This window comes from Tripterygium wilfordii, chromosome 19 (genome assembly GCF_013401445.1).
Source record: "Tripterygium wilfordii isolate XIE 37 chromosome 19, ASM1340144v1, whole genome shotgun sequence".
Taxonomy (NCBI): Eukaryota; Viridiplantae; Streptophyta; class Magnoliopsida; order Celastrales; family Celastraceae; genus Tripterygium; species Tripterygium wilfordii.
The window spans coordinates 10,664,704-10,684,047 of NC_052250.1; the positions used below are offsets into that span (position 1 = coordinate 10,664,704).

The 19,344-nt window shown below is 36.1% G+C and overlaps 2 protein-coding genes across 5 annotated transcripts; one reads left to right on the forward strand and one right to left on the reverse strand.

Annotated features, from left to right (window-relative positions):
• Nucleotides 1-209: 209 nt before the first annotated feature.
• Nucleotides 210-6,576, forward strand: LOC119984972 (serine/arginine-rich splicing factor SR45-like). 2 transcript variants are annotated; one of them, XM_038829109.1, is made up of 12 exons: nucleotides 210-498; nucleotides 1,226-1,291; nucleotides 2,288-2,376; nucleotides 2,704-2,750; nucleotides 2,824-2,904; nucleotides 2,992-3,148; nucleotides 3,260-3,497; nucleotides 3,565-3,633; nucleotides 4,249-4,365; nucleotides 5,059-5,125; nucleotides 5,198-5,235; nucleotides 6,210-6,576. In XM_038829109.1, the coding sequence occupies exons 1-12, from the start codon at nucleotides 263-265 to the stop codon at nucleotides 6,271-6,273; spliced, it is 1,269 nt and encodes a 422-aa protein (XP_038685037.1). In that variant the 5' UTR covers nucleotides 210-262; the 3' UTR covers nucleotides 6,274-6,576. The 2 variants fall into 2 exon arrangements, with proteins under 2 accessions (XP_038685037.1, XP_038685038.1); XM_038829110.1 differs by having other exon boundaries at nucleotides 211-498; nucleotides 3,263-3,497.
• Nucleotides 6,577-9,751: 3,175 nt separating this feature from the next.
• LOC119985160 (protein Iojap, chloroplastic) lies at nucleotides 9,752-17,381 on the reverse strand. 3 transcript variants are annotated; one of them, XR_005465052.1, is made up of 6 exons: nucleotides 17,080-17,381; nucleotides 15,602-15,728; nucleotides 13,103-13,241; nucleotides 12,902-12,990; nucleotides 12,411-12,746; nucleotides 11,696-11,896 (listed from the first exon to the last, which is right to left on the reverse strand). XR_005465052.1 is itself a non-coding variant. In XM_038829358.1 (5 exons), the coding sequence occupies exons 1-5, from the start codon at nucleotides 17,320-17,322 to the stop codon at nucleotides 10,146-10,148; spliced, it is 717 nt and encodes a 238-aa protein (XP_038685286.1). In that variant the 5' UTR covers nucleotides 17,323-17,380; the 3' UTR covers nucleotides 9,752-10,145. The 3 variants fall into 3 exon arrangements, 2 of the variants coding, with proteins under 2 accessions (XP_038685286.1, XP_038685287.1); XM_038829358.1 differs by lacking the exons at nucleotides 11,696-11,896; nucleotides 12,411-12,746 and adding an exon at nucleotides 9,752-10,264 and having other exon boundaries at nucleotides 17,080-17,380; XM_038829359.1 differs by lacking the exons at nucleotides 11,696-11,896; nucleotides 12,411-12,746 and adding an exon at nucleotides 11,178-11,263.
• Nucleotides 17,382-19,344: the final 1,963 nt, after the last annotated feature.

The following is a 19,344-nucleotide window of genomic DNA, read 5'->3' on the forward strand; positions in this document are numbered from 1 at the left end:
GTGGCCTGTGGGCCTTTCAAAAAAAAATAAAAATTGTGATTTAGAACAATTGCTAATTAACCATTTTCTTATTACATGAATAATTACTTGGGTCGTCTGAAGTGGCCTCACATAAATCCCCATTGGGCCTCGTGTTGTCCATAGAAGGCCCATATAACCGTTCAGACTTCAAAGCCAATTTTTTTTACCTCTACTCTACTTGACTGTGTCCCTAGGGTTTATCGACGGATGTATTAGTTCACAAACCTCTACCACCACAGCAATGGCGAAGCCGAAAAGAGTCCGCCGCTCGCCGCCTTCCGGGTCCGTTTCGGGCTCATCAACTCGGTCTAGGTCCCGTTCCCGATCTAGTTCCTCGACTGGGTCAGGTTCTCGGTCCACCTCTCGGTCTCGATCGTTGTCGCGCTCTAGGTCCCGCGCCAAATCCTTTTCCAGCTCGTCTTCCTCCCCTTCTCGGAGTGCCGGCTCTCGTAGCCGTAGCCCTCCTCGTCGCAAAAGGTCTCAGTTTTGATTATGTTTTTGGTAATTTTAATTGGCGATAACGTTTGAGCTTTTATTCCTTTTATATCTCTTGGTCTGTTTGGTTGTCCCATGGAGAAGTAGGCCAGTGGCATATCTTTGAAAAATGTGATGTATTTTGCTACTGGCTTTGATTAGGGCTTTTACGCTGTATAATTTTGTTTTGAAAGTGTAATATCTTCTGGATTTTGTAAAGTTTTCATTCTTATTGTCACTGCTTTTACTGGATTTAGCGGTTTGATGAGAGAAAATGTAACAATTAAGTTTCAAATCTTGAACCAATTCATCTGCAACTGGAGTGGAAATAAAAAATTTGTATTGTGGAATCATGTCTTATTTGTTTGTAGAAAATTCTAAAAACAGCATTTTTTTTTTAGTTTTGTCCTTTTATGTTAGCACTTGGCAGTTGTTCTGTTAAATTTTTTTGATGGCTGTAGAATGTGAATCATTTGCAAATACTCCCCTTGATTGTTGAAATAGATTTAGAAAAAAAAGAATTTCAAAATAGTAATAGTTTGATGGGGAGCATATGTGGCTTGGCTTGCCATATAAATCAGGGTCATCTTTCTGGTTTGAAACTATGGTGGCAAGCCATCCTTTCTTCGCATAGTGGAACTTGTTAGTTGTTATTTATTTTTATCTTCTTTTTTTCATGCTCCTTTTGATTCAATGTTGTATGAACTTTTGTTTTCCTTTTTGTCAACAGTCCTCCTGATGTACCTAAGCGAGGTCGCTCCCCACCCCCGCCATCTAAGAAATCTCCGCCTCCAAGGTAAAGTTGTTTCCAAACTATTAGTATAATCATTACCCAATTTCTCTTTTTATCTATTTATTTATTGTTTTATTTGTTTATATTTCGTTTATTTTCCATATGCTTGTCTAAAGATTTTGTTTAGTCATTATATATTATTTGACTGTTGGCCCAGTTCTTTTTCTACATTAATGAAAGACGGTCGTATTTGTGAATCTGAACTAAAATTTTGATTATTGTTGATGAATTTGTAGTGTGTAATGAATACTATTACTACCAGATGCTTTGCTGAGAAGGAGACTCGGTTAAACCAGTTTTTAAGCAGTCTTTATGCCCCTTAATAAATATTTCTTTGGCACTAGAAACGTATATATTCAGAGCTTCACTGGGAGCAGCATAGTTGCTCTCTGGAGAGTAGAGAGGACCTATTGGATTGTGTGCATGTGAAAAATAAGACAATGTTGAGCATTTGACTGTGCTAATTTTGAAATTGGGGAAGGTTCAGAGGTGTATTTTTGGGTAGGATGTTCAATGAGGGAGTTTTTGTTAGTTCAATTTCCAGGTCTTTAGAAACTAGATAAAGATAAGTGTGTTTTGGTGGTAAATATGTTTGTATGATTAATGACGAGATGGCTTGTAAATTTAATAGTTATTTATCTAGATATGCAATGGATTGGGAATCTGGGGAACTTTTAAATGCTTCAGAAAAATTTGCAAAAAAGACCCAAGTGCTAGAGAAGAATACCGCTTGAGACTGAGGAGAGGAGATTATAAGTTTAAAAAACCAATAGTTGTCCTAAAATTTCGTCTTTTATGCCAGTAAAAGTCTTTATTATTATAAAGGACAAAAATTCAACCCGACTCTTACTTTCGTATTTTCTGTCGCATTGTTTATTGTAAGTATCTTGTATGTATTTTCACCTTTTATGATTGATTCATTGGTGGGATACTACCAAGTTTTAAATGCTCCATCATATGTACCTGCTCATATCTCACATGGGCATAAACTGATTTCAGGAAAGTCTCTCCCATTCGTGAATCTCTCGTTCTTCACATTGACTCGCTCAGCAGGAATGTGAATGAAGGTCATTTGAAAGAAATATTCAGTATGTTCTTTACTCATACTTTTTTCAAGCTTGGATTTTAGTTTTCTTTTCCAGCAAGATAATGTCTTATGAAGAAACCGTTTAAGTTTGGAGCCATAAATTTTGTAATTGTATAAGTTTTCTTTTGAATGCAAAATTTTATAAGTTATGGCAATGGTTGGGTAGTGCACTTGTTTGTCATTGAATATTTAATTGATTGTTCTGGGAAGCTTGTGTGTGGTTTATCTCGTTAAGGGTAATAATTTGAAAAACGGTTTCTTGTTAAATCCATTGTGATCATACTGGTATGTTTGTTGTTCTAATATGTTTTCTGCCCTTGATTTGCAGGCAACTTCGGCGAAGTTGTTAATGTGGAGCTGGCAATGGACCGCAACGTAAGTTCGATCTTGTTGCACTATCTTTTTGGAGTATGTGTTCTTTAGTGTAATATGCTTCTTTCTTTAATAGGTTAATCTTCCAAGAGGATATGGTTATGTTGAGTTCAAGTCTAGAGCAGATGCAGAGAAAGCCCTGTTGCACATGGATGGAGTAGGTTTTATTTAGATATGAAAGTATTAGTTGCCATGTTGATAACACTCATGTTTGGAGATGATGGTATTTGTTTTCTTGATTCAGGCCCAAATTGATGGGAATGTTGTTCGAGCAAAGTTCACTTTACCTCCACGGCAAAAGCTTTCCCCACTGCCAAAGGCCATTCCTAGTGCTCCAAAAAGAGAGGCACCAAAAACCGATGCTGATATCGAGAAAGATGTGCCTAAACGGCAGAGAGAATGTAAATCAGTGCAGTTTTCTTTTCGTACATAGATAAGTTATATTAAATCAAATCACAATGAGCTTTGATAATTGTTCACGGTGTAATAATTTATTTATGCTTTCTTGTCAGCAGCATCGCCTCAGAGAAAACCTCTACCTTCACCAAGAAGAAGATCTCCTGTAGGTCGAAGAGGTGTATCTCCGAAACGGCACCCTGATTCTCCTCCACGACGACGTGCTGAATCTCCTGTTCGTCGTCGGGTAGAGTCCCCTTATCGTCGTGGTGAGACACCTCCTAGGCGCAGACCTGCATCACCACCAAGAGGTCGTTCTCCATCTCCTCGGAGGCGGCAAAGATCACCTGCAAGGTTGCTACTTTTTGCTGCTTCTATTAAATGAGTTCTGAAATTGCGAGACTAACTGTGGGCTTTATAGGCCCTCTCCCCGAAGGGTACGTGGCAGTCCCATTCGTAGACGTTCGCCTCTACCCCCACCCAGACGCCGGTAAGTAGGGTTATTAATTTTTTAGGTTCACACATAAAATGGGAGGTTTTGAATCTGTATCTTGATTGATTTCAACTCATTATATAGGGACCTGGTAGACTGTAGCTTAGAAAAGACAAGCTTGAAAAATCTCGTGTATGCTTATTGGAGACATCTTATGATTTCTTATTGGTATACCATTGATCATTTGCATGCTTTCATAAAAACCTCTATCACATTTGGGGATATTTAAGAACAAAAGTTTTTGCTGCTGACTTTAATTAGAAAATTGTGGAAGAGACTTACCTATATGCATGGACTTGTGAACAACATGGAAACATTTGGCTGCAACATGAAATTGGGAACTCCTCCTTTGGAGAGTGTAAACTGAGAATAGTAAATGTCAAACAAGTTATTTACAATAATTATTGCAGCAGATAAAGTTTCTTTTGCATTTAAAATTGCAGCAGATAAAGCCTCTTTTGCATTTCAAATTGCAGCAGATAAAGCTTCTTTTGCATTTCAAATTGCAGCATATAAGTTTGTTATGTAGCGATTTATATGTTGTGTTTAGTGGAATGCTGTTCATATGCAATCAGATGGTGTGTTATGTGTGCTTTGTTCTCAATTGCTCAGTTCACCTCCTAGAAGGGCCCGGAGTCCACCAAGAAGGTCACCATTCAGTCGTAGGCGTAGCCGTTCTCCAATTCGTCGACCTCTTCGCTCGCGTTCACCATCTATCTCACCTCGAAGGTAACATCAAGTGTGTGTATATATATATATAGATATATATTTTGTTTTATGTTTTATTTTATCATGTTAAAATTTTCTTTCTTCTGCTGTTCTTTTGTGTTAAATAGTTTTTTTTTTTTTTTAAATTTAAATGGCAGTATTGCTCATAGATCAGTTTTTTTTTAGTTTGAAAAAGACTTTACTCAATGGCACCAAAAGAGTACAGAAGGACCAAAAAAAATGGCCTCCAGAAGACTCATACAAGAGAAACCCCCACACCACAGTCACATGAGATTTAGAATTGTTTCTCTAACATTACACACCCCTTGATCAGTCCCTGGATACCAGAAACAGAGGGTATTAAGCCAAGCCAACACAAGAGCACAATATGTAACTACGTAAGTATAAAACACCTATTGTTCCTCTTCAACCAGATTTTCGAGCAAGTAACAGGAGGAAAAAGCTGAACTTTATCACTCGGATTCTTCTCCTTGGAGTGTCTTGCACTTTGATTTTCATGTGCTACTGTGCTTTGATTTTGTGAACATATTGTATTGAATGTTATATTGTATGTTATAGGCTACTCCAAAACTCTAGCATTCTGGTTTTACATGTAATGTACATGAATTAAATAAAAAATTATGACATTTAATAATGCAAAAAGGCATTTCTAAGCATGTATTGCTCTCTTTATGGTATGCTTATGTGCAACAGAGGCCGAGCACCACCTGTGAGACGCGGGAGGTCTTCTTCATACTCAGGATCTCCTAGTCCACGCAAGGTTTGTTTTTTTCTTTTTGTGTTACCCTTTGTCACTGTTGATATATTATTTGACTCAATTTGAATTTAATAGGTAACCCGGAGAATCTCAAGGAGTCGCAGTCCTAGAAGGTAATACTTTTTTACTTTTCATAATCAGTTGAATAAAGGAGAACTGAAACATAAATTTAAAAGAAGTATTGTAAACGCGTAATTCTAATTGTCTTCCAAGTTTTAACTCACTATGATTCTGATTTATGTACATGGGCATTGGCTCGTGGCAAGGCTGGCACATGTTTTTAACTTTCATATGTAAAATAATTGCAGACACATATATGTAACATAAAGGAACATAAACATATGCATGAATATAATTTTGCTGTTGTAGTGGGCTTGTTTGAAATCTTTTTACCACTCATGACGATTATATTAAGATGAACTCGTCACAGTGGTCTCATCATATCAAGATAACACAGCAACTTGTTTCTTACTTTTCCACTCGAGATGATAATATTAATATTTTGACGAACACATCTATTGAAGTGTTAAACGTTTCAAAAAGGAAAAGCCATTTGTTTTTATTTTCCTAGTATACTGTAATTGTTTATTTGTTTTCAATTAATCATTTTCTGAAGCTTGTGCTATTTTCTGTCATTAAAATGGTGCTTGCAAGCTTATTTTTTTGTAAAGAAAGACTAGTCAAACGGAACTCCTAAAACTGTGGAACTGGAAACTGAACCAAATATGCACATGAATGGCATTTTTCCCAATTGCTCTTTTCAAAGCAAATTAGCCCTGGGAGGCTGGTGAAGATTGTAAGTAAATAAGAGGGCGGCTGGTGAAGGTGTGCTTTGAATGGTAAAATTTAATATGTACGATGTAGCCTCGTAATAATTAGATCATGTGGGTAAAGGGAACCTAGGGGGTGGGCTCCTGAGTTTTAGCAACTGTCAGGGGAGCTCATCTAGTGATCTCGAGCATTTTTCTGACACAGTAGATTAATTCTGTTGGCTTTGGTTCTTTGGTGCATGCGAGACAGAATACTGGTGTCAGTTTTTGTGTATTTTTCTGTTGTGAACTTCTGGTAAAATGGGGTTCTTGTGTAGGCCTTTGAGAGGAAGAAGTAGTAGCAAGAGCAGCAGCAGTACTTCACCACCTCGTAAGCCATAGGTAATTTCTGTTCTGTCCTCCCCTCTGCCCCGCCTCTTTCTTCTACCACCCCCTACTTTGTGTTTCTGTGTGCGTGTGTGGTTGAGTACTCACGTCTCTCAATATTGTCAATGTATTAGAGAAAAACTGCAGTGGAACTTAGCATCTCTTTATTAAGTGGTTGCTTTAAGGTGTTGGTTTTAGGAACATTTGTCTGTATTCCCTATACTATGTTTGATGAGGCTGTATCATTTGGACCCTGTATTTTCTCATTAATTCTGTAAACTGCTTAATTGTGCTGCATGGTACATATCTTGGCTCGTTTGGGAATGTTTTTCTTTTTGCGTTTTGCTGCTTAAAAAGTTTGGTTCTTTAGTTATGCTATTAACACTTATTAGACTAATGACAAGTGAGTTGTCCAAGATAGGCTTGACCAGACACAAATCTGGTTGTGCACTGCACAGTCGTGGCTTGATTGCTCAGCCATTGTGATCTGCATGAGTTCAAAGTATCCTCACTTCTTTTGTTCTTTTTTTTTTTTCCTGAATTATCAAGAATGATTCGATTGATGAAACTTACATTATGGTAGGACACTTTTCTCGGATGATTGAATTATACATAAAAACGGTTGAAATGCATATGGAACGTTTGGAGAGTCAACATTCTAGTACTAAATATGAACTGGAATTTATTTTCTTTTTCACTATTTTTCTCTCTTTGCGTTTTAATTTTATGTAAAAAGTTAACATATCCAAAGTCTTTTAACATGATTCATAACTGAGAATTTGTTTCGGATTGCTGAATTTTTTGAGAGGAAATCACAACAAATTTGGATTTGGATTTTGGACCTGTGGATAACGGGAGATGCCGAGTCAGGAGAGGAGCTAGAGAAGAGGGATTAAAGAGAAATTATTAATATATTTACATAAGTATTTCAATTTAAAGGTTTTGTTTTATAGGAGAACTTTCACAAATCCTCTTGCACTTGGTGTTGGTACTTGGTTGATTCTAAACTCCTTTAAGATGAAGGGATTTAAAGAGGGACATAACTGATATATATATATATATATATATGATATTTTTTAAAAGAAATTAAGGGGGGCAAAAGTAAAAATAAGTGTATGTAAGGTTTTTTTTTTTTAATAAAAAAAGTAAGGGGGAATTGCCCCCCTTCATTTAAGGGTGCATCCGCCCCTGTTCACATCGAGCACACTCCGCACATGAACAACTACTTTGTTATTTACCCTCGAGAGTCATACCTTGCACTCTTTGTGTTTGTGACATTGGGTCACAAGTCGTCTTATGTGCAAGAGTTTGCCTTCGAACCACACTATCTCCGTGTGTTTTGCTCAAATTCATCGATGCCCTAACAATCTGAGCCATATGTCTGCTTGCTTACGTGGTACAACACGACCCCAAGTCACAAACATGTGTTGTTATATTTATAACATCGTTTTGCTGCACTTTCACCATTAGTGGGCTAAGCTCAAATCCACTTCGTCACCCCTTTGCTCAGTCATCACCATCGGTTTCGATACCACTTGTTCGTAATATGACTTACTTTTGCCTCTATTTTTGGATTTCGACCTGTCTACGTTCAAAATTTTATCCTATCTTTTACAACCCTTGCCCCAATTATCAATGTTTTAAGGTAGAACCCAAACCTGAGATCTTAACAAAATCTCTCCTACGTACCTCCTCAGCCAAAATTAAAAGTGTGTTTGGATTGAGGGATTTGGAGAGGAAGGGAGGGAAGGGAAAGGGAGTTTTCTTCCAATTTACTTGTTTGGATAGTTTATAAAAAATTAAGGGGAGGGATTTGAGAGGAAGATTTCTTTAAATTTTTGTCAAAATTTTTTCCTCCCAAAATGGAGTCATTTGGAGGGAAGAGATTATTAATTAAGTTATTTATAGGTTTAAAACCTATTTTACCCTTGGACATAACACTTAAACATAAAAAAATAAGGATAAACTAGTAAATTAAATTAAATTACTTTTATTTCCTTTCTTTTTTTTTTTTATCTATCCAAACGTGAGAGAGAGAAATGTATTTTCCCTTCCATTCCCTTCCCCTTCCCCCCAAATCCCTCAATCCAAACACACTCTAAATCATGAGCATCAACATATTTCAATTTTGATTTTCCAGCAAAATTGCTAACATTCGTTCTTATGGCCTCCCAACTATTCAGCAATGAGGCCATAAAATCTATGCCTGTATTTCATCATCAAACTCAATTTCAACATACGCTAATTAATTTGTGATATTGTTAAATTCATTTAGGTGTTAGATGGATTGACATATCTTCTGTCATCTTTAGCTTGAACAATTTCTTTATCAAATGCACCTTTGTTCTTCGTTGCCGGCTTCTCAAACATCCAAGCTAAAGCCGCCATCAACTCTACCATGGTCTTGTCCATGATCACATTGTGGGCTATCGATCATGACTGGATTGACCGAATAACACCCAAAACTTGTCTATCAAGAAGTTTTCAATCCGAATCTGACATATATTTGAACTTCTCCCAAGCAATGATGAAGTTTCTTCCTATAGAGATAATCCTCGATCTGTATCCTTTAATATCTGAAATTTGTGCCATCAAAATAATGTGGGGGGTATGGGGCAATGTCTCTAAAAATTTTTTTTGGGTATTCAATAATTGTAGCTTAAAAAAGATGAAAATAACACTAAAAATAAATTTTTTTTATAAAATAGGATAAGTAATAATTAAAATTTGATTTACAAATATTCGTGATGATTTTTCATATTTTAAAATAGTTTCATGAAAACCTCATTTGAATAGTATCAAAAACATTTTTCACAATGTACATAACTAAACAGTCATTTAACTATTCGTGTTACCCATTTGATTCAGAATCCGATTATTAACAATTTTCATGGTAAAAAAAAAACAAACTCTCGAATGCTACAGTATATATGGAATTATCCCGTGCTTACTTGACATGAGTGATTTGTGAGACATAAACAAAAATATAATCTTTTTTAAAAAAATATTTAGCATTATTGGTTGGTGTAGCTATTCATGATTAACTTGCTTCTATCATTAGTCGCCATAGACATCTATGTCAAGAAATGATGCAGATTTAGGGAAAAGGATTTGTTGGAATTATTCCAGTAATTCCACCTCATCAATGTATTGTTGCATTGGATGGTGGAGATGAGGTGAAATTGTTGAAATAATTCCAACCCCTCTATCCCCAGATTTAGGGGCAGATGAGTCCAGAAATCTAAGTACTTGAGATTTGGAAATAAGGACAAAACAAGAAAAAATGCTAACACAAAAAATAATGGCTCATTAGACTTATTGGGTTCGTATACATCAATCATTTTCAATACGAGAAGTATGTGAGAAAGCAAAATTATACTGTAGTGGTTCATCTTTTTTTTTTTAAAATGGAGGAGAGATTCGAATCATGATCACCAGGGTGATATACACCATCTTTACCACTCCAACTAATATCTCGGATGTACAATAGTGGTTTATCAGCAACAGTCTTTGTTTCCACCACACCTGAATTAGTACACAGTCTCACAATAATACTGCAGACAATGAATTAGGAATAGTCTTTGTTTCAGTATACAGAGAATGAACAAGGGCATCTTGTGCAGTAATAGATGCCTAAAGGAATATTATAACAATGCCAAGACCAATCCTACCGGTCGCTCGGCCAAGTAAAAACAGTTGATTCTCTCTAGAGGTTTTTCTCCCAACTCTTTGATAGCTATCATCTGTTTCCAGCTACCATTTGTGATTATGGATATGTCAACGAGAAAGGCCATGGCAGAGGAAGGTTTCATTTTCAGTAACCGGCCAAATACTGGACCTATCAATTTGACTTTGACCCCCTTGAGAACCCCAAATTCTGTTCAGCTTCAAAATTGTGGCCGTTGCCTTTCGAAAGGGAGATCGATAAGTGTTGCGTTAGCGTAAAATTCTTCCAAGTTGTAAAAAGCTCTCTGTGGAGGCAGAAATATGTGGATCACCACATCACCTGCCATTGACATTAAAAAGAAACAGAAAGGTCAAATGGAGTAACGATTCAAAACTAGGTTCTGGAAGCACGGACAAGGGGCAAGCGAGTAAAATGGAAAATAAGAAATAGATCAAGAATGACCTTGAAAATAAATTTAGATTACATAAACAAGGTATCTAAATTGCAGAATATCTATTGTATCCAAGATCACATATAACATCAACAACTCTATACTCAATATGCCAATGCATTCGGTATAGGAAAGATTTCTGCAAGATGTTCTATTTTTCCATTGAAGAATTTGCTCAAGGACCGGAGAAGATGTTGACCGTAAATGAGAAATCTTCTGAAATTAAAGGAACATTTACAACAACCTTTATCACTTCTCTCCCATCTCTTCTTCTACTATACTCTCCACCACCATGAGATTCTTGTAATTCATAAACCATCCTTCCTGACCATTTACAGTGAAGTGTGATATACCTTAAGTAGGGGTGGCAAAAATTCGGTTCCGGGTCGGACAAGAGCACATGCTTACGAAATATTTATATGTCCGGACCCTAACCCAGACTGGATTTCAGACGTACTTAATTGACCAAACTCATATTGGTTTAAATTTGGTTTAAATTCGGACGACTAAAGCGGACAATAATCTACTCAGGGTTAGGGTTCGAACAAGTAAATCAGACAAGATTACTATGTTCGGATCCTAACCCTATTTAAACCGGACAAAGATTTTTTGTTTGGACCTAGATTTCGGACATATAACTTTTGTCCAAATTTGGTTTAATCCGGGTCGGACAAATTCGGTCATCCGAACCAGACAGAGTTTTGCCGCCCCTAACCTTAAGGCTTTCTCCTTTTCTTAAAAAAAAAAAATCTAATGACCAAAGTACAATCCTTTTTTAATAGGTTATCTATGGTAAGTATTGTTTTGCAAAAGGCCTCACAAGCAAACAAACCTTAGTGTGTACTTTTGTCCTTCCCAAGTGTTCCATGGACAAGCTTTCCTTCTTACTGCATCCATTGGACTAATGAGAATTATGAACTACAATTCAAGTTATCACCTGCCCTATACCATAACGAACATTCAGACTCAATCTTGATTTTAATCCAAATTCATCACTTCAGCAAGAAAAATAAATCCAAGTAATTTGAAAAATTCCCCACGAAAGCTGATATCGAAACGTACTCCTTCTATATTTTTCAGGGGGTCGGGAAGTGGCATGTTAGGGCTGGAGTGTTTGGGGTGGGGACTTGGGGGACGGAGGCTAGAACAAATAGGTCACCACATTGAAGTTTGGGGGCATCCTTGCACCTACCTGTCTCCTCAAAACAATATACTAAAGCCTTTACGTATATTTTGGTCCTCCTTTGCCGGATACTAATTGCATAATATATCTACAAGCAACCAACCAAATGATGATTCAAGGTCTGGAAACAGAAACATACAGGGCTAAACTTCAGAAGCTCAGATTACAAAGAATTAATAATTAAAACTGCGGCAAAGTTTGTAATCAGTGCTATATTTGAAAATCCATCCAATTCTATAAGGCCCATCGGCACAGATTATAAAGACCAAAATTTAATAACAAAGAGAAGATTCTAGATGCAGTAGGAGAATCATTATATTTGCATGGTCTTCATGACCTAACTGACCAAGAGAAAAGGATAACACATGTTTGAAAATAGAATTATTGAAAAAGGAAAACAAATACACAGAAGAATTGAATTAAGTTATTGACATCAATAGATGGGCTTGATGTAGAGATGGCATCCTTACAATGTAACATCTTTCTTACGCATTCAATATTCATGATTTCTGATAAATAGTAAATTAAAATCTCGCAAAGAAAAGCCCAAATTCCTAAATTAATGCATCTAGAAAATATTTTTAAAAAAATCCTTCAAGCTACTCAACCACATTGAATGCAGGCATACATGCACAATACAACATACTGGCATGACATTGATCCTTGACCATATCATGTGTGACTATAAAAAAATAATTATAGAACGAGGTGAAAAAATGAGAACAAGGAGCAGAAGGACACCCTATCAAATATGCTAACACTTCAATAAAAAAAAATGCTATCACTTGTTATATATATGAAACTGCTCTATCTTCCACAAACACTCATCAAATAATTCAATTCTTCATGACCTAACTGACCAAGAGAAAAGGATAACACATGTTTGAAAATAGAATTATTGAAAAAGGAAAACAAATACACAGAAGAATTGAATTAAGTTATTGACATCAATAGATGGGCTTGATGTAGAGATGGCATCCTTACAATGTAACATCTTTCTTACGCATTCAATATTCATGATTTCTGATAAATAGTAAATTAAAATCTCGCAAAGAAAAGCCCAAATTCCTAAATTAATGCATCTAGAAAATATTTTTAAAAAAATCCTTCAAGCTACTCAACCACATTGAATGCAGGCATACATGCACAATACAACATACTGGCATGACATTGATCCTTGACCATATCATGTGTGACTATAAAAAAATAATTATAGAACGAGGTGAAAAAATGAGAACAAGGAGCAGAAGGACACCCTATCAAATATGCTAACACTTCAATAAAAAAAAATGCTATCACTTGTTATATATATGAAACTGCTCTATCTTCCACAAACACTCACCAAAGTCCAACAAGGTCCAGGAGTTGGGTTTTGTGTCTCCATTTGGAATTCTTCCATACTTCGTCTCAGCTAGATGTCGTATTTTAGAGCTAAAAAAGCAACAAAATGACAGCTTCAGTGTTACTGCTGCAATTCTCAACACATAATTAAGCCACATTAACCAAAGAGAATAGAGTACTAATTGAAAGTAGACACAAATACCGGATAGCATCAATCTGAGGGCGTGAAAATGCTGTGGCAATGATAAAAAATCGAGTCCAATACACAAGAGGTTTGACAAATAGGACCTTTATATCAGCAGCCTTCACGTCACTTGCAACCCTAGCTAATTCTACAGCAACTACAAAAGAGTGGGCAACCATGGGTCACTGGTTTGCAACTTTATAATAAGGCAATTACATTATTATAATTTTTTTTCCGGAAATATATACACATGGATTCGTCTTTAGATTCTAGCTAAGAAAAGATCTCAATGAAATTTCAGGTACGCAGGAAATCTCAAATTCAAATATCTAAGATATTATATGCAAAGGACGGTAAAGTCTGAGAATCCTCATTTCCTGCAATTGGGTATTACAAAAGCTCCATTTGGGTCTTCAAGACTGCTACTGAGAGACTAAAAAGTTATCCATCACTGGCCTCCCTTGCATGAAGATTTGCTTATCATTTAAGATTAATTGGGTAAACAATAAGAAAAGATAGAGAGAATAAGAAATCAGTTATAGTTCTTCTGGGACAACCAAATTTTACAATAGCGAAAGTTTTAGGAAGCTAGAAGCAACATTTAAGCACAAGGCACAGACAGTTTTCCACCTTTGGTCAATTGTACCATTCCCTTTAGCATGTTATCATCAATTAGGAAAATGGCCAAATGATTTCTGTCTTGCTTTCATCTTCTTTACTCTCGTCTATGTTCCATTATTTTTTGAAGTGGCAAAATAAATTGTGCATAAAAGACATTCAAGTGTCCAACACCTTTTGGTAGCTCAATTGTCTTGTTCCACACGTGAGTCATGACAACTCAAGCATTTTGCCCTTTGCTTTAACAACGAATTTCAAATGAGCCTATTAAATGGAAAGTCATGAGACTTTTCACTTTTAATAAAATTTTAATACTATAGAGGCAAAACAAGATCGATCACTGACGTATATGAATGAAGACAAGAAAGCCAAATATAATGTTTACTGAAAAGGAAAAAAGACAATGTCAACTAATGACTCTAGAGCTAATTAAATTTTAAAAATAAAGGTAATTAACTCTCGTGCACAAGGCTCCTGCAGTGGGCGAGGTCAGGGACAGATACGATGTGTACGCAGACCTTTCCCCACATAATATGTGGATGTGGAGAGTGAGAGTCTATTTCTAGGAATTGAACTTGTGACCTCTAGGTTGTACTAATGCAACTATGCCACTGGGCCACATGTTCGCCGGTAATTGAAATATAAAAATGCAGAAAATTTAAATTTTGCGGTTGTTAAAACCCATAATAGAGCTTTTGAATTCTAAATATTCCCTATTTCCCTGCCCTATTAAATTTCATGTCTTTCTCTCTTCTTAAACATCCAAACAAATAAAGCTGAACAATCCACCAACCTACACAAGTCTCATCTTGATTATTGCGCAAGCAACTTGTACATGTTTGCGTAGATACACACCCGCATAAATAAAAAAGCAAAAGAGCACAAACACGGAGATATGCATCGAATTTAATGGGTACATGATGCATGGTTGAATTGAATGGTTATGAAGATCTATGTTTAGCATGAAAAACAACAATTCGAAGTAACTTCTTCCCCCATTTCTTTACACAATGTTAATTCTGTTTGTTTCATGAAAAGTTAGTTTATATCATGGGAGTCAACAGTAAATGAATAAGGCACGCATGAATACGCATATTCCATGAGTTGGCTCCTTGCCATGTTCACTCTGTGTCCTCCTCAATCAACCTAGAACTAACTTTTCTATTCATATATATTGTATGCAGAAGGGGTTCAAAAGCTGGTCCATACACCATACTTATATATGTAACTTGTGACGAGCAAAAGCTGTCCTAGTTGAAAAGTTGCTCCTTATAATTTGCACAAGGTGCAAGGTTCAATTCCTCCCTCAAAAAATTAATTACTTGATCCCAGAACTTATTGAAACAAAAAAAGGAGGGGTGGGGGGCTCAAAAGAGATCTCTACGACCAGTTGTGGCGAGGACACATCCATACATCATACAGATAAGATGATACATGTTAAAAGCAACAAATAATAGCACACATAAGTTTCCTTCCAAAAAACTGAAGAAAAAGTTAGAAGAGACGCAAGCAATCACAAAATTTTGAATGATGGTTTCAAGGTGATCTGCATAAAAAGCAGAAGGTCCTAAAACATAACACTTGTTATAGCATGAGACAATAATCAAAATTAAACATAACAAAAGCATTCATGATTTCTCAAAAAGAAAAAGAAAAAAAAAAGCAGTCATGATCAAATCCTTGCACAATAATAATACTTTAATATCACTTTGCATGAACTATTGGTTGCTCAAAAAATCACTTTGCATGAACTAAGAAGGACACGCAATACCATTTTAGAAATTTGGAATACCATGAGATATCAGCAAAGCTTAACATGAAGCACAACCAAAGACAGAGAAAGTTAAATAGAAAATATATAAGACATGACAATTATTAAATGACAAGAAATGAGCTTACATGATAAGCTTTCAGCGTCATCATCTACTTCATCCGTAGGAAGCTTCATGTCATTTCTCTTAAACACCACCTTTCCGTATTTTTTGAACAAGTCATCAAACATTTCATCAGTATCTTCATTTGTACTCTGCAAAGAGCTTCGATTGTGTCATTAACACAGCCTAGCATTAGTGTATATATCAGAGTAACATGATCAATCTGGGATGCCAAAGTAGATACTTGGAGTATCTCAAGTTTTCAAATTCAGGAATCAATCAAAGAGAAGAATTTAAATCTTCAACTGAGTATGGCCACATCATTTTGTTTGTCATTGCATGTCCATAAAAACCACATACTCAACCCATGTTGTCAATGAAAATGCTTTTTCCTTATTTTGCCCCCTTTGAAGGACACAAACAAGAAAATTTTGTACTGGAAGACGAGGAAAGATAAATAGACTATCTGAAGGCAGTAAATGTAGTAGTTTCATTCCATGTCATATATGCAGTAATCTAAAATCGTCAACATGGTGAGGCTCCAGTAAAAAGCCAAAACTCATCAATCCGTATGAATAGGTATTGGCAAAGGCAAATTTTGTGTCGATGCACTTATGGTATCGAAATCTACCTATAACACATACTCTGCACAACACAATACAAATCATGGTAAATCAATAATACACCGATTACAAGTATACCAGATACTGAAAAAATAAATAAGAAAAAAGATACGTAGAACAAATTTCAAATGCCAGTCATTAGTTTTCTTGCCTCCATTCTCAGTGGTGAGGTCTTTAAAAGTAAACTATCCAAAAATCTATTACCACCTAGAAACAATTAAAGAAAATATTGTTATCTTACAAGAGGTATTTATAATTCTTTAAGATGAGTTTTTTATTGTATAATAATTTATAAAAGACCATTTTCGAATACACAAAACAATAAGAGATGATAGAGAAAATTTTAATTACTTACCCAGATCCAGTTAAGAAAAGCTTGCATGATTTGGTGATACTTGACTAGAAAATAGATGGATGGAAAATCTTTAAAAAAAACTGTACTTTTATTTGTTAAATTTAGCAAGCGAGCTTCGGGCATGGAAAGGGAACATTTCCGGAAACTTAAGTTCTTCCTTATGTTTCATGGAAATAAAACAGAGAACACATTAAGTACAGAAAATGAAAGATGGGGCTTGCATTGTCGAGACCTAGACACATAAAGCATAAGATTTGATAATTCCATGTTAACAAAAAAAAAATTATCAATAAGAACCATTTACCATTTTTATACTTCTCACAGCTCTCTCAGCATCAAGACGGATGATTAAGTTCAAGAAATTGACAACAGAAGAACTCTCTTATACACTCTACAGTCCCTCAATCAACCAACCAACCAAATAATTTAAATAAACAAATACAGAATCCTTTTTGAAAAAAAGCTTTTTGTACTTTACCCACAACAGTAACCAATTGAACGAATTGAAATGTTTTTATGTCATACCGAGAGAAACCCATCTTCAGCCTCTTTGCCCAAAGCGAAAGTTTGCTCCAAACCGAAGTTCCATGTTTTAGGTATTTGCCAAAAGAACCTCTGGTGTTGTAGCCCATTAAGGTAAGAACACAGAAAACGCTCTCTGGGTCTTCTGTGGGGTTTCTGATTAACAGGACCCAGATGCCGGAGCTCGCAGGGAAACCGAGCTCCGGTGCTCACACTGGCGACAGGCAGAGTGGCTAATACTGTCATTGAATCGTGAAGTCAAGGAAGATATCTGTTTTCGTTCAGAACTTCAGATAAATTCGTGATATAATTCCCGGGTCGGTTTATTTGGGCTGTGACGGTGAAAATTGAGGCCCAGTGATCCTTAACAAAAATATTTAGGCTATAGCCAATGACCAATGTATTATATTTGTATATTTTCATGAGTTTTTGGGAGGGTTAAGAAAAGTAACCAATCTACAAGTTTTGATTGAGTTATTTTTCGAAATTTTTTCTAAGTTTGTAGATCACAAAACCACATACATTTATCCATCTATTAAAATGCATTTACATTTATTGTTATTTTACGGGAAATGATCATTGTTGCATTAAGTCCTTTTCGTGCTCTTGAAAATGCTGTGTGTATTTAGGCCTTGGAAGATAGACCTAAGAGTTTAATGGCCATTTATTTATTCTTAAGGAATTTGATGGCAATATATCAATTCAGGAGATGAAGTTTGAGTCGGGGTTACTCCGGGTTCAAATACACAACTTGCCTCTAACTGGAATGATTAAGGAGGTTGGTGAGAGAGTTGGGTCTTGTATTAGGAAGGTGGTGGAAGTGGATATTCAAAGGGTTGTAAATCCACACCCTCATACACACCAATAATATTGTCCATTTTGGGTTGTCCGATTCTCGTAGATACATTAGGTCTGCATGGCTTTGTTTCTCCTTACACCCAAGCAAGTGGGCTAGGCCCAACTTACTCAAGCCTAGGAAAAGACATTGTTAGTGGTTAAGGGTAGGTTTGGCCTTATAAATGAGACATTAGTGCCCACATCTTTTGATGTGGGACTTTAACAGCAATGTCATTAAACTCATCACAAAATTGAGATTTCAACCTATCTATCTCTACCATGCTTTTATAAGCAATAAGCATGTCATCCACATACAACAAGAGAGAAATATATCCTTCACCACGAAGTTTTTGAAAGTAAATAAAACAATCATACTCGCTCTGGGTAAATTCATAATTCAACATGAAAGAGTCGAGCCGCTTGTACCACTGCCTAGGCGATTGCTTCAACTCATATAGTGACATTCTCAAACAGCAAACATAACCCTCTTTTCCATCACCTTGAACCCCTCCAGTTGATGCATATAGAACTTGTACTCTAAATTTCCCATGCAAGAAGGTTGTCTTCAAATCAAGTTTCTTAAGCATAAAATCACCATGAACTACCAAACTCAATAAAATACAGATAAAAGTGTGTTTCACTACTGGCAAAATATCCCAATATAATCCAAGCCTTCTTTTTGTGCATACCCTTTAACCATTGCTCTCCACCTATTAAACATCTCGAACACTTCATTCGTGACTTCAAAAAATATACCAAAGAGTACCTCGAGTAATAATCAATGAATGAGATAAAGTACTGCGAACCACCCTTTAGAAGTGACCTTTGCAGGCCCCCACACATCTAAATGCATATAGTCCAACATGTCTTTACTCTTGTGCTTGCTTGTGACAAACTTAACCCCCCACACTGCTTCTCATACACATAATGCTCGCAAAACTCCATGCTCGGTCTTTTCATGTCCTTCAACAATTTATGCTTTCCAAGTAGTGACAACCCCTTTTCTAACGTGTGCCTAAAGTGCACGTATCTAAGTCTAGTGAAATTTGATGAACTACAACTCGCTATTGCTACACTTCCTTTCACTATAATGCCTAAAAGAGTATACAAGTTTTCCTGCATGATGCCTTTCATAACAACCAAAGAGCACTGGATAATCTTTATCGCTCAATCCAACCCAGTAAATTTGCAAGCATCGATATCAAGTGCACCAAGGGAAATAAGATTATTCCATAGATTTGGAACATGCATCACATCCTTCAATATCATCATCACTCTATCATACATCTTGATTTTCATGCTATCAATCCCAATGATTTTACAAGCATGGTTATTCCCCCACCAGCACGGTTCCACCATCAATGCTTCTATAAGAAGAAAACCACTTACTATTTGGGCACATATGGTAATGCAACTCAAATCAAGAATCCA

Coding starts and splice junctions, on each gene's coding strand:
- LOC119984972 (XM_038829109.1), top strand. CDS start 263: ATGGCGAAGCCGAAAAGAGTCCGCCGCTCGCCGCCTTCCGGGTCCGTT. Junction 3,634..4,248: donor CTACCCCCACCCAGACGCCG/GTAAGTAGGGTT, acceptor TCAATTGCTCAG/TTCACCTCCTAGAAGGGCCC. Junction 5,236..6,209: donor AGGAGTCGCAGTCCTAGAAG/GTAATACTTTTT, acceptor GTTCTTGTGTAG/GCCTTTGAGAGGAAGAAGTA.
- LOC119985160 (XM_038829358.1), bottom strand. CDS start 17,322: ATGACAGTATTAGCCACTCTGCCTGTCGCCAGTGTGAGCACCGGAGCT. Junction 15,729..17,079: donor CTGAAGATGGGTTTCTCTCG/GTATGACATAAA, acceptor AGCTCTTTGCAG/AGTACAAATGAAGATACTGA. Junction 12,991..13,102: donor CCTCAGATTGATGCTATCCG/GTATTTGTGTCT, acceptor TTGCTTTTTTAG/CTCTAAAATACGACATCTAG.